The sequence below is a fragment of the Thalassophryne amazonica genome, chromosome 8 (assembly GCF_902500255.1).
Source record: "Thalassophryne amazonica chromosome 8, fThaAma1.1, whole genome shotgun sequence".
NCBI lineage: Eukaryota > Metazoa > Chordata > Actinopteri > Batrachoidiformes > Batrachoididae > Thalassophryne > Thalassophryne amazonica.
In genome coordinates, this window is record NC_047110.1 from 114804489 (window position 1) to 114817501 (window position 13013).

Genomic DNA, 13013 nt, shown 5'->3' on the forward strand with positions numbered 1-13013 from the left:
GGAAGAGCACCCCCTCATGGTGGCAGGCTGTGACCTGTAGGCCAGTGCCCCCTCCTGTGGGTCAGAGCTGACACCCGAGCCCGGGCTGGTCCATTTAAGGCACTGCTGGGTTGGGGCTTTGGAGCGCCGTCAGGACGCCGACTCAAAGAGGAAAGAGTAAGAATAGACGTGTAATAGAACCCTGCCGGTCCACAATGGCTCCTTTAAACAAATCCAGCCCCAAAGTTCTGCCTGCTTAGGAAGCGGCTCAAAGACAAACGAAGAACTTACCGGGTCAAAAGGTTCCGGTGGTGTTTAAAGCAGTCCGGACAGCGTTCCTGAACACAACGGCAGAGAATTCAACATGAACAAGCAGCAGTGGCAGCACGAGGGCATGTGATCAACTCTGTCCTGGATCAGTAAATGACCAGACAGCTGGAGCTTTGAGCAGAGGCGATGCTACACTTAGCCTGAGTGCTGGCTCAAAAACAAAACAAAAACAAACAGGCAGAATAAGTCTTCTACCTGCTCCTTGCCAGCAGGACAAACGGAGAAGGAACGGTGCAGTGGCGGCGTGGTTACCTGTGCAGCTGCGGTGTGGGGGGCGGCCGGACGGCTGCTGCCTGCTTGTCCCAGCCTGGAGTGCGGCAGGTTCCTGTTGAGCCCAACTCGACCCCCCTTCCTACAAATGGAAGGAACAGACTCAGTCCAAAAATAAACCCTGATCCGCTCGGAGTCACGGCAGCGCGAGGTGAGAGACAACGAGGATGGACAGGCCTTGGCACCTTAGGTTTCACCACCTCAGGGCTCTAAAAGTAGGGTCCGAGGGCCACCCAGGGGCCTTTCAGTGACGTTCCAGAAATCCTGCACAAGGCTTGAGATTTCCTCAGCAAAAAAAAAAAATAATAATAATAATAATAGGAAGAATTTAAGCTGAACGGGGTGTAGAGCCGCCCAATGAGACGGACACTCAGTGTTTGGACGCACCAGGATGTTTGAGACATTACAGCATGGTTTGTGATTTATAGTCCAATATGATTGCAAAGCAATTTTTGACCTGATCAGGACCACAAAAATGGACTAAACAGCCTCAGTGTAACATGACCTACACAAAGAATTACAATTTAATTCAATTTCAATTTATTTTCATTTATATAGCGCCAAATCACAACAGAGTTGCCTTAAGGTGCTTCACACAAGTAAGGTCTAACCTTACTAACCCCCAGAGCAACAGTGGTAAGAAAAAACTCTGAGGAAGAAACCTCAAGCAGACCAGACTCAAAGGGGTGACCCTCTGCTTGGGCCATGCTACAAACATAAATTACAGAACAATTCACAGAACAAATATACAGGAAATGCTGTTGGTGCACAGGACAGGAGGGTCTCCAGCAAAAACACCCATCTCTGGATGGAGCAGCACTTTAAACAGAAAGAAAAAAACAGAATCAGGCATCAGAAAGACAAGAAATACAGTATAATTTGTCAGCATTAAACAAGAAAAAAAGGAAAGCTCTAAGACCCGCAGACTTCTTATTCACCCTAGGGACACAAAGTAGTCCTGCACCATGAGAACACAATGCCCGCGCCGTTAAGTAAGGTTTAATTATGTCAGCTAGGTAGGGAGGTGCCAGTCCACGAATTGACTAGGAGCAGAACCTTAAAATCTGATCTCACTGGGACAGGAAGGCAATCTTCTAAGGATTTTATGTGGATGAGATTACCAGCAGTTATTGTCATGTATAACTGAGTATCATCAACATAGCAGTGGATGGTAATCCCAAAACACCACAGTATGTGCCCAAGGGGTGCTACATAAAGGGAGAAAAGCAGGGGATCTAAGACGGACCCCTGTGGAACCCCAAATTTCATGTCACTAAGGTCAGAGGTAGCGTTACTGTACAAAACACAGTGAGAACGTCAAGTATGACGTCAACCATGCAAGGCCACTCCCAGTAATCCCAAAATGATTTTCCAGCCTATCAAGTAGAATATGATGATCCACTGTATCAAATGCAGCACTGAGATCTAACAGCACCAGAACCGTAGTGGTGTCTGCATCCATTGTAAGCAGAAGATCATTCACCACTTTAGTGAGAGCCGTCTCTGTGGAATGATATTTTCTAAAACCAGACTGCAGTGGCTCAAAGAGATTATTCTCAGTAAGATAGTCTACGAGCTTCCGCGACACCACTTTTTCCACAATTTTAGAGAAAAATGATAGATTTGATATCGGCCGATAGTTTTTCAATACACTAGGTTCAAGATTAGTTTTCTTAAGTAATAGTTTAATCACTGCAGATTTGAAACATTTAGGAACAGATCCAGAAGTTAAAGAAAGATTAATAATTTCCAGCACATTCGGCCCAAGAGTGGACCACAGGTCCTTAAACAGTTTTGTTGGTATAGAATCAAATAAACAGGTTGTGCTTTTTATTGATGTTATGAGTTTTGTCAGCATGTCTAGTGAGATACTATCAAATTCTGTAAATCTAGGTAATACCTCAGTAGTGGTGTCCACCTCAATATCAGGGTGTAGTGGCTGGATTAAGGCATGCTGGGATATGTTTAACCTGATGTCGTCTATTTTCTTCTTAAAGTAATCCAGGAAATCTTGTGCTGTAAAAGGAGAGTGAACTACAGGTGGTTGTCCATGAATAAGTGTTTCCACCGTGTCTAACAAGAACTTTGAGATATGATTGTTTTTGTTGATCAAATCAGAGTAATAGGTCCACTTTGTAGCCAATAATGCATGTTTATAGTCTAAGATAGCATCACGCCATGCAAGGTGAAATACTTCTAATTTTGAACTACACCATTTCCGTTCTAGACCTCTAGCCTTATGCATGAGGTCAAGCAGATAATCATTGAACCAAGGTGACTGTTTTTTTTGGGGGGGGGGGGGTTAACAAAGGTGGCACAATCATGTCGAGTGTAGTTTTGAGCACTGAGTTTAAACTATCCACAAAACTGTCTACTGACTGGGTATTTGCCAAATGTGAAGTTAAGACATCAGGCAGTTTAGCTTCGAGTTCAGTCTTAGTTGAGGATTTGATGCATCGCCGTAGTGATAAATAAGGTTGTTGTTTCACTAAACACGGCTGTAAACACAAAACTGTAAACTTAATAAGTGAGTGATCAGAGACCACTGATGTAAGAGGCATGATGTCAATATTTGTGACAGCAATACCATGTGTGAGAACCACATCCAGGGTATTTCCACTAATGTGTGCTGAGTCCTGAATGCATTGCTGAAATCCTAATGCATCCACAAATTCCATAAATGATTTGCAGAGGGGATCAAAAGGCTTATTTATATGAACGTTAAAGTCACCAATGATCAGAATGTTATCTGCAATAGTTGAAAAGTTAGAGATGAACACACCAAATTCATCTAAGAGTTCAGAATATGGGCCAGGAGACCTTTATACAGTGACAAAGTAATACAGCTGATTTTTATACTTCTGACCTTGGCAATACGTAATATCCTGAGCAGAGCGGAGAATCAGATGTTCATACGAGTTATATTTGTGACCCCCAACAGCTAATAAGCTAAACCTAGATTTATAAATAAGAGCAACACTACCGCCTTGCTTCGCATCACGAGGGACGTGACTAAATCTGTATGCAGGTGGGCAGGCCTCATTTAAGGGGAAGACAGCTGTAGGTTTAAGCCAGGTTTCACATAACCCAATCATATCTAAGTGATGATCAATAATTAGATCATTAATTAACAATGATTTTAAGGCTTATGGATGTCATTAACATAAGATGCCTTTAAGGCATCTTATGTTAATGAGACCCAGACTAAGGACCTCAGTAGGGTTGAAAGTTGAGCTGTTTGGGTTTAGGGGTGGTTCTATATATTGTATAAGATGCCTGGAAGTAGGTTTAGGTTTGAGACATTCCACATGAGCTATAGGTAGCAAACACAAAATCTTTGATATTGCTGGAACAACCATTGGGCCAGCCTCAATTTCAATGTCATCCAATGTAATAATGAGTATTAACTTTGCAAAGCATATCCCTCTATGATTTTTATGGACACGTCTACGAAAGCAGGCCACAATCTCAACTTGTTGAATTTTCCTCCCTGGCAGATAAACTGCACAATCACCATAACGCATTTTCTGCACTGATTTCCCCACTACGCTAATGGATTCCACATCCACATTTGTCATAAGCCTTGCAGGGTCTCTAATCACCTGCTCCGTGGCCTGCTGTAAATTCCTAATGTTACACTCCCTGTAGAGCTCTATCTATGTTCACAGACAAGATGGCGGCACCTTCCCCGGTAGAGTGGAGGTCAAGTTCAGTTTGTACAGGGGTCAAAAGTTAAAGTTGCTCCAATTTTTTACAAACGTGATGAAAATTATTGGTTGAGTTAGCAGGGTCTTAAAAAAGGAATAGTTTGGACCATGTATCATGCTTAGTTATCATGTTAAGGGGTCACATATGTCACATGTCATCGAATCCAATGGACGTTGATCTTGTTTGACTTAGTTTGGAGACCAAACATTCAACACAGTCAAAACTATTCTATTTATTAATCCTATTAGCTCAACCAATAATATTCAGATTTTTTTAAAAACAAAATTGGAGCAACTTTAACTTTTGACCCATGTACAAACTGAACTTGACCTTTGTTACTATTTTGTTGTTTTTAACCCATAACTCCATAACATTCAGTCATAGATAGTCCAAACTCTACCTTTCTATAATCTTTATAATCAGATGAATAATGTGGTGTAGTTTTCAGTATGATTGGCGCATTTTTAAATGTTGACCCCTACCTTACCACCATACCTTTTATTGCAGGTCTCGGCCCACTGAGGCTGTGTTGTAAGTGTTGTTGGGCCTGTGGACTCTGAGGAGTTTTGAAGCAACAGAGATCATTGATTGGTCAACAGTCCACCGTTTTCAGTCAACACATGGCACCAGCTGATTTCCTTTTTGAGTGAAGGGGCGGAGCTAATTACTGATCTCACCTGCAGAGTTGATTAGCTCACTCCTGCACACTCTTTGATTGATTCATGGAGCGAGTTTGGATTCAGGTTTGCTGTTGCTGTCTCAGTAGTTCTAAATGAAGGTGACCTCCAAGATCACATCGCTCCACCAAGCTAACAACAGCCAAGAATGAACTGACACAGGAGGGTTTTAAACACAGGACACCACCTCGGCTCCTGCATGTTGTCCAGTTCCTCCTGCTCCACCCACTGCTGATTAATTAAATCAGTTGTACTCAGCCAATCACTAGCTCAGAGACACCAGACCTGACCAATCAGCTGGTTGCAACAGGAACATACACATGGTCTCCACAGTGAGGGTAGATGGTCTCCAGGCTCATGGACCCTGATGATGATCTTTGTGACTCGTGGGAAGGAGATAAAATATTTTTCGATCTGAGGTGGAGTTCAGATTCTTTCATCATGATGAGGACAAACCATCTTTCCATCATTCTCCTTTGTGGGCGAGTTCAAACTGTGCATGTGTGAAAAGCTCTTAATTAATTTTATGGTGTCAGATCAGGTCTGGGAGTATGCGCTGGTTCTACGTCTGTCCATGCTGGATCCATCCCCGCCTCCTGAATGTAGCCTCCTACCTGCTCCAACCAGGTGGTCTGTGGGCGTGTCCTTTTGTTGAGATCCTCAGCATTTACTTAATTTCCATCAGTCATTCAGAAATACAGGGGTGATTCTTAGACTACGGGCACTTATTATGTCCTTTGATCATATTGTATGAAAAACAGAAAAAAAGGGGAAATTTCACACTTTTATAGTTATCTTTACAATGAAAGTGTGTTAAGAAATTTGTTCTAGTAGTCTATGATGACTTTTTCACCTTTTTTCAGCATCATTATATGCAAATATTGCCGTTTTGTGCTTGTCCCACACCCAGACTTTTGATCTTCAATGATAAAAATGAATGGTAAAGAAACGTTTTTTCTAATGTTTTAAAATATCTCTGAATAAAATATCAGTAAAATAATCAAAACATAATTGGGGTATTCAATGTCATACAACTGTTGTGATTTCTTTTAAACAAAATGTAGTTGTCCCACACTATTGCCGTAATTTCCACCACAACACTGTAATGTCCCTTTAAACAGTTTGTATGAAAGATTGTTTGGGTAGTTTCTATGGAGATAAACAGTGACATCAGAGCACATGTATATAGCGCCAAATCACAACAAACGGTTGCCCCAAGGCGCTTTATATTGTAAGGCAATGGTGTGGTGGAAATTACATTTACAAGGCCAATAGTGCCCGTAGTTAAAGAATCACCCACAGATATTGCAGTCCAGTACCATAAACCTGACGGGAGGAGACAGTTCTCCAAAACTAAGTGAAGAAGATGCATGAGGGAAGCCACCAAGATGAGGCTTCTGTGACTGGAGAGAGAGTTCAGAGTGCAACTTTGGTCTGTTTCATCATCACTCACAGCTTTGATTTAAATTACACTGTGTTCCAGTTATTATGCTCAGTTTATATATATATATATATATATATATATATATATATATATATATATATATATATATATATATATATATATATATATATATATATATATATATATATATGAAAGAATTATCTTGGAACTTTTTTCAATATTCTGATTTAGTTTGCACTTCCCAGCCAACCATACTGATTTTGCATTTGTTGCTGAACATATTTTAAACTCAAGTTCAGGATTGGACAAAGACCTGTGGAACTGTAGGTGGGGTCGGGGCTCAGGCCTCAGCTACAGGTAGGCAGGGCTTGGAGGGAAAAAAAGTCAGTGACCATTCTGTTACTGCAGCTCCCCCTGGAGGCAGGTCAGAGGACATTCAGTTACTTCTGGTTTGAAAGTGGATTGACGTCTAAAAACGTTTACAATTCTTAAAGGATTAGTCTGATACTTTTTAATCTCCCTGAATTAAAGATGAAGAACGTTGATACGGCAAGAACGTCTGGACTGTTTCACTGTGGAGCCGAACGAAGACAACACACTGTCCAAATACTTATGAAGCCAGCTGTGCTTCAAATTCCTGGAAAAGGACTTTATTTAGTGTGTTATACATTAAAACTCGCCAAATAATCTATTTTTTCTATGTTTAAACTATTTTTAATTCTGGAACTGTTTTGGACTGTTTGTTGTATTTTGTCTTTGACGGTTCGAGTGTTTCCGTCCCTCAGTACACACGTCACAGAAACAAAAGACAAAGGAGCAGCTGGGACACGATCTGGATTCCTTCTTCACCAGCCTGAGTTAATATGAGATGTTTGAGGCTCTGTAACGCCGACGTGTTTCAGAAAACATTTCACGACGACGATGGTGACTGTGTTACTATACTCACAATATCACCGTACTGTTGCCATACTCAGCCACAATACTGTTGCACTTGGTCACAATGTTGCCATGCTTGGTCACAATAATCAGAACCAGAATCTTTATTGTCATTATTCAAAAAGTATAACAAAATTTGCAAATATTGCCGTACTCTGTCACAATATTGCTGTGCTCGATAGTTGCAGGCTCTTTGTTGCTGGCTGTGTTGGTGTTGGGCTTTTTGTTGCTGGGCTCAGCATGCTCTGCTTGTTTGCAATATTGTTTGGAATTTTTTTTTATTCTCTTTAAAATTCATAATACTTAATAATAGTAGTGACCAGGGTTGATGAACATTTGTAAGAAAGAACACAACCTGAAGCATTGTGTTTCCTCTGTTGTCTCATTTTCAAAAATATGAATTCAGTGATTTTGATATTTGACATTATGGATGGATGTCATTGGTCCATCAACAAAGAGGGAGGTGGTTGAACTTTGTATGATCCATTTAAATCTAATCCAGCAAATATGTGATGTTACTAGTGTAAAATCAGAATATTTAATAAACAGTAAACACAAAAAACAATATATTAACATCTGAACTCTGAAACACCCTGAAAATTTGTCAGATTTCTAAAAAGCTGCTGGACATCATAGTCGGGGTTATTATAATCTGATACCATGAGTCTTGTGTGGAGTGGGGTCAGAGGCTCTTTCCTCATGCTGATTTGGGAGTTCCTCAGGGAAGTGTTCTGGCTCCTGCATTGTTCAGTGCTTGCATGGACTGGGTGTTTTTGGAAACCTGTGGATTGGGTGTCTTTGTTGGTGAGGAAACTGTTATGGTTCGGGGTCTGGACAGGACCATTACAGGTGATGGACTTAAATGCTGGGAGCAAGGAACAGAACTGGTTGTGAATGAAAAGAGATTGATTTACAATAAACAAGTGAACAATTCTGCGCTGGTTAGATGGTCTGCTGAGCCAAGACGGGGCCTGCTTGTAGCAGTGGAACATCTGGGAGCTGCTGTGCACACACGAACAGACTTGGGAGTCTGAGAAGAAGCAGGAATCCTGGAGTGTAAGGTTCTGGAGCTGGGGCCAGGTGGGACGCACAGAGCTGAGAACAAGAACTAGGAGAACGGAGGAGAGATGAGTGAGTGCACTCGTAACACTGAAGCTTTTAACAACAGACAGTTCACAGAAGGCTTAAAACAGGAACGTTCACAGTTCTGGAAATAAGGTTCACAGTCTAAGAAATAAGGTTTGCTGTTCAGAAAACGTTCACAGTTCATGAGTTATCTTCAGAGGTCAGGTGCGTCTTGTGACGCAGTTCCAATTAAACAGGACTTGACTTTAGAAATGACTTGGAAAGTTCTTGGTGGTTCAATATCAGAGGTCATACAGTTCTAGAAGAACAGTTCTTGGAAATAGTTCTTGGAAACAGTTCTTAGTCATGCAGTCACGGACAGGAGCTGTGTGAGAGCGGAATCTCACAGAACATGAAGGAACTTAACTGAAGCATGGCAGAGCTACATGCTCTGTAGCTGAGAGCCGTGGTGCAGATAGATGTAGAGCCAGGAGCATTTGCAACATGGAAGCCACGCAGGAGGGTGTCTGGAAACACCAGAGAAAACCACAAGCTCTAATACAGGAGTTAGAGTTGGCCAGGTTACTTTGAAACAAGCTGCAGAAAGCTCTGACATCAGAGCATATGGAAGCAGCAGGAAAGATGAGGTCAAGGTCATGGAATCTCAGTGAAGCTCCTGGGAGAATCTGGCGTGAATCTGGTGCGAGGAGATGATGAGTTACAGGTGTTCCTCAACTCTGCAGCGCACCATCTGGGGGAAAAACAAACTACACACAAGGTTAAAAAGGGCAGGTTTCCAGGCCCTGACCTCACAGAGGAGGCTGTGATCTTTGTGGAATCAGTAGGTACCATGTTGGGTGCACTGTGAAGGTCTCTAACTGTGTATCATGCAAGTTTTGTCTGCAGTGTCATGAGTTACACAGCTTTGTGATGACGTGCGAGACAGGATTTTCTAAAAAGATTGATAAGGAACGTGAGAAACCAGAGTCCTCCTCTGCTCCACCAGGAAGCTGTGGGTGAAGATGCAGCAGGCAAATGTTGCTCCATTCCCAGTTTCTCCAGTCATATCCACAGAAGCTGGGAATTCTGTCAGAGCTGTCTGGGTTTCTTGGTGGCTTCCCTCACTCGTCTCTATCTAGCATGATGACTCAGTGTTTGAGAGGAGCCTCGGTGACAGAGTTACCGGACAGCACCGTACTGTTTATATTTATTCATGGAAATGAAGCCCAAGACTTATTTTCATATTTGGTCTTTGCAGTCCAACCAAAAATGTGCGATGGCGAGATTTTAACAATTAATTGAACCAATATATCAATATCTCTCCATACGTAGAGATATATAGAGATATTTCATCTCCCTCTTTCTCTCACTGGTTGAAATTCCGACATCACACATTTCAGGAGGGTCTGTCTCAGGTGCTGTCCTGACAGCCGTCCTGTCCTCGTGTTGGACAGTCCCCTGACTTCAATCATTAACCAACATCTACTTATGACTAAAAAAATTAAAGTTTATTGCCATTTCTTATCATCAGAATGTTCTAATCTGGAGCTGCATCACAGTGGGAACGTCCTTTTTGGACACATTAGGTCCTCGTCCTTGTTGGACCGTGGGCCACATTATCAACTTCACATTTTAAGGATGAAGTTGATGAAAGAAAAAGGACCAGAACTTGTCGTTGGACTTTGAGCTAAAGTTGTGGTTCTGGCCTTGGACGTGATGTTTGCATGTCTTCTGGAAGCAGTGCCGCCCGCCCCGCCCTCCTGATGTCCAAACCTCTCGCTCTCAGATGAAATTTGCTTGCCTAATGCAGCTGCCCCAGAATAGTAACCTTGGACGGTCTTGGCTGCCCCCGTCTCCAAACTTGAGGCTCCCTCCTTTACACTGGATCTGTCCATCTCCTTATTGAGCTCCAGGACCTGACGGAAGTGGGTGGCGAGACAGAGACGGACATGGATGCTGCCCCGCCTCCAGCCATCAGGCTGGCCGGCTGGTGTCCCCTCCAGCTGGTTCCTGGGCCAATGAGGATGTGGCGTGGATCAAGTGTCACTATAACAGAAGGACATAATCAGGGTGGTAAGTTTGCAGAACCTTAGAGCCAGTCTGGGCCAGCAGGGAGCTCACGTCTTTCAGCTTTTCTGAGGTAAGAACCAGGGAGAGTGTGTGAGAGTGGAACCACCCGGGCTGTGGACACAGAGTCCAGACTGTTACACGTCATAAGCAGCTGACGGGTGGGACCGGGGGGGACAGCTGACAGTGTTAATGTGTCCCGCTGTGTGAGATAAAACTGATCATCTCGCTCAAAAAGATGTTTAGTGAAGAAATTCAGTCAGAGATTTGTTTGTCTTTATGACATCACAAAGAGCCGATGAGGAAAAAAGTCATCCTCTGTGGTAAACAACAGCAGCCTGTTTTTTTTCGGGTGCCGTTCTTGTTACCTGTTTGTGGTTTCTGTATCTCAAAACCCTCAAATCTGTTAAAGTTGAGATCATTTTGTTCATGATCCATTTGTTCTTTTTAAAAATTTGTTTATTTATTTTTTTAATTCTGGCTTTATGACATGTCAAAGGTGTGTGTGTGTGTGTTGGCTGTTGGTGGTAATAATGGTGGTTCCTCCATGTGCTCGTCCTGGTTTGTTATTGTTTTTGTCCCGGTTTGGTCCAGGTCCAGACAGCCGCTGGACTTTCATACCTGTGGGATTTACAGGAGCTTAAAGACTCTGAAGCAGGTTTCAGCTTCAGAAGCTTCTTTGACTGATTCCTCAGACATTTTGCTCCTTCGAGTTGCTGCTTTGAGTGCAGGAGATTGAACTTTCTTTTATAGGCTTTTAAATTTTTAAAATTTTCTTATTTTGGGTGTTTAATGTCGGTGCTGTAAGGAGGCGGGGCATACGTGGGCATCATATCAGACATAACGTGCGGATAAACACTTTAACATCTCGAACCCAAGCCAAGGAGCTCCAGACAGATCCTAAACAAATACCCCATTTAATGAAGTGCATTAAGCTCAGACTGAAGACATGTGAGGAATCCGGAGGTTTGACCTTTGACCTTCAGCAGTAGCTTTGCTTCAGTCAGCAGAGACCCACATGGAGACGACTGCAGGAACCGTGTGAGTGCCACATAAGGAAATGAAGGTGGAATTATGGGTAGCGCTCCAGGAGAAGACATCCGAGCTTCAACATTAGGTCCCCTGAAACCGGATCCGGGTCCGGTGCAGCTGTCCATGTGGAATGGATGTGAGGTTGGACGCCGTGGCGGTGGACTCATGCTAACGATGCTGATGGAAAACAGATGATTAATGTCCAGAAAAAGAAATGATTTAACTTTATATTATTTATTTACATAATGCTGCTAAAGATTGAAAGTTCTTAAAGTGAGGTGGAGACGGCAGGACCCTGACCTTCACCGTCACCCCTGAGGACCTCCTTCCCCCCTTAAGTTCACTAATTTTCTTAACCTTAATTCATGAAGTAATTTCCTGTTGCCCATGGCAACAGTATAAAAAAATAAAAAGTCTTTTGACAGAAATCTATGTTTGGCCGGCGTCTCATTTATCATGGGAGAAGCAGAGTCAGAATACAGGTCGAGTTTCAGGGCAATTTGTAACGCTAATTATAAACCCGCAACGTTCTGGGAAACGATTAAAACATTCTACAGCAATGAGACACGATTAACAATAAAAATTATAAAAATGATTCAGACCGCACGCCGTGTCCCACATGAAGATAAAAACGATTAAATCTCAGCAGCAATTAAAACAATAACAAAACTTAATTGATGATTAAACACGGTTTTAAAGCCAATTCAGAAAAGTATGTTAAAACATCCTTAAAGGGGTCACATGACATGTCGTTAAAACAAAAATAAACCCACCTGCCTGTTCCTTCAAATGGGAGGGAGCTGCCACTGACCACGCCCCCTCTATGAGGGAGGGACTGGCTCCATATGAACCTGTGTGACATATGTCACGGGAGTCTAAAATGAACCATTTCAGGTGTCAATTCTGCTTAAAGTGGACGAATGTGTGCAGCAAAATGCAAAAAAACAGCAAAGCTCCTGTGTGAAGAGAAAACAAGACAATGGCAAAAACCCATCGTGGTTTAATGCATAAGAGCATGGAGGGCGGAGCTTATGGGTGGAGCCAGTGGGAAATCTTTCAAACATGTGCAACTTAATCCTGAGCTCTAAATACAGCAGGCGGCTCTCAGACCGACTGTAAGTGCTTCTGTCTTCTTTTGCCTTCAGGTTGCAAAGTCCACCGACATCATGTCCGACACAGAGGAAGTGTAAGTACAGCAGGCTCCGCCCTTTTAATCTCAACAGCACTCTTTAGACCCCGCCCTCTAATCTCTCTGCCTTCTGTTTTACAGTGAGCATGTGGAGGGTAAGTTACTTAAAAAAAAATGTTATTCCACCAACAATAAAATCCCCCAAAACAAGGAACAGGTGCTGTCAAGGGTTCTGGTCCAAACCTGTCAGGGGCTCCTGTTCTAAATCCTGGTGTTTAATTTGAGATGTTTGCAGGTTTGGCTTAACTCCTCCAGATTCAAGTTCTGCCACACTGCTGCAATCCTGCACACAGCGTCTAAGGAAACAATTCACGTCCTCGACTTTGACGATTTAACATCAAATTTGTTTTCAAAT

At 42.6% G+C, this 13013-nt stretch overlaps 2 protein-coding genes across 3 annotated transcripts in view; one reads left to right on the forward strand and one right to left on the reverse strand.

The window, feature by feature from the left end:
* On the reverse strand, positions 1-11136 carry LOC117514996. The gene is made up of 5 exons (XM_034175557.1): positions 11072-11136; positions 10077-10380; positions 561-788; positions 271-317; positions 1-141 (listed from the first exon to the last, which is right to left on the reverse strand). Exons 1-5 carry the CDS (start codon positions 11134-11136, stop codon positions 15-17), a joined length of 771 nt encoding a protein of 256 aa, XP_034031448.1. The 3' UTR covers positions 1-14.
* Positions 10373-13013, forward strand: part of tnnt3a (troponin T type 3a (skeletal, fast)) — a 22697-nt gene continuing 20056 nt past the window's right edge. For both annotated transcript variants that reach the window (XM_034177329.1, XM_034177330.1), the window contains exons 1-3: positions 10373-10510; positions 12615-12655; positions 12740-12753. In XM_034177329.1, coding sequence (XP_034033220.1) covers positions 12636-12655; positions 12740-12753 — 34 coding nt within the window. In that variant the 5' untranslated portion in view covers positions 10373-10510; positions 12615-12635. The remainder of the gene's footprint in view (positions 10511-12614; positions 12656-12739; positions 12754-13013) is intronic.

Coding starts and splice junctions, on each gene's coding strand:
- LOC117514996 (XM_034175557.1), bottom strand. CDS start 11,136: ATGTCTGAGGAATCAGTCAAAGAAGCTTCTGAAGCTGAAACCTGCTTC. Junction 789..10,076: donor ATGCAAACATCACGTCCAAG/GCCAGAACCACA, acceptor CCCTACTTTTAG/AGCCCTGAGGTGGTGAAACC. Junction 142..270: donor CACCGGAACCTTTTGACCCG/GTAAGTTCTTCG, acceptor TTCCTCTTTGAG/TCGGCGTCCTGACGGCGCTC.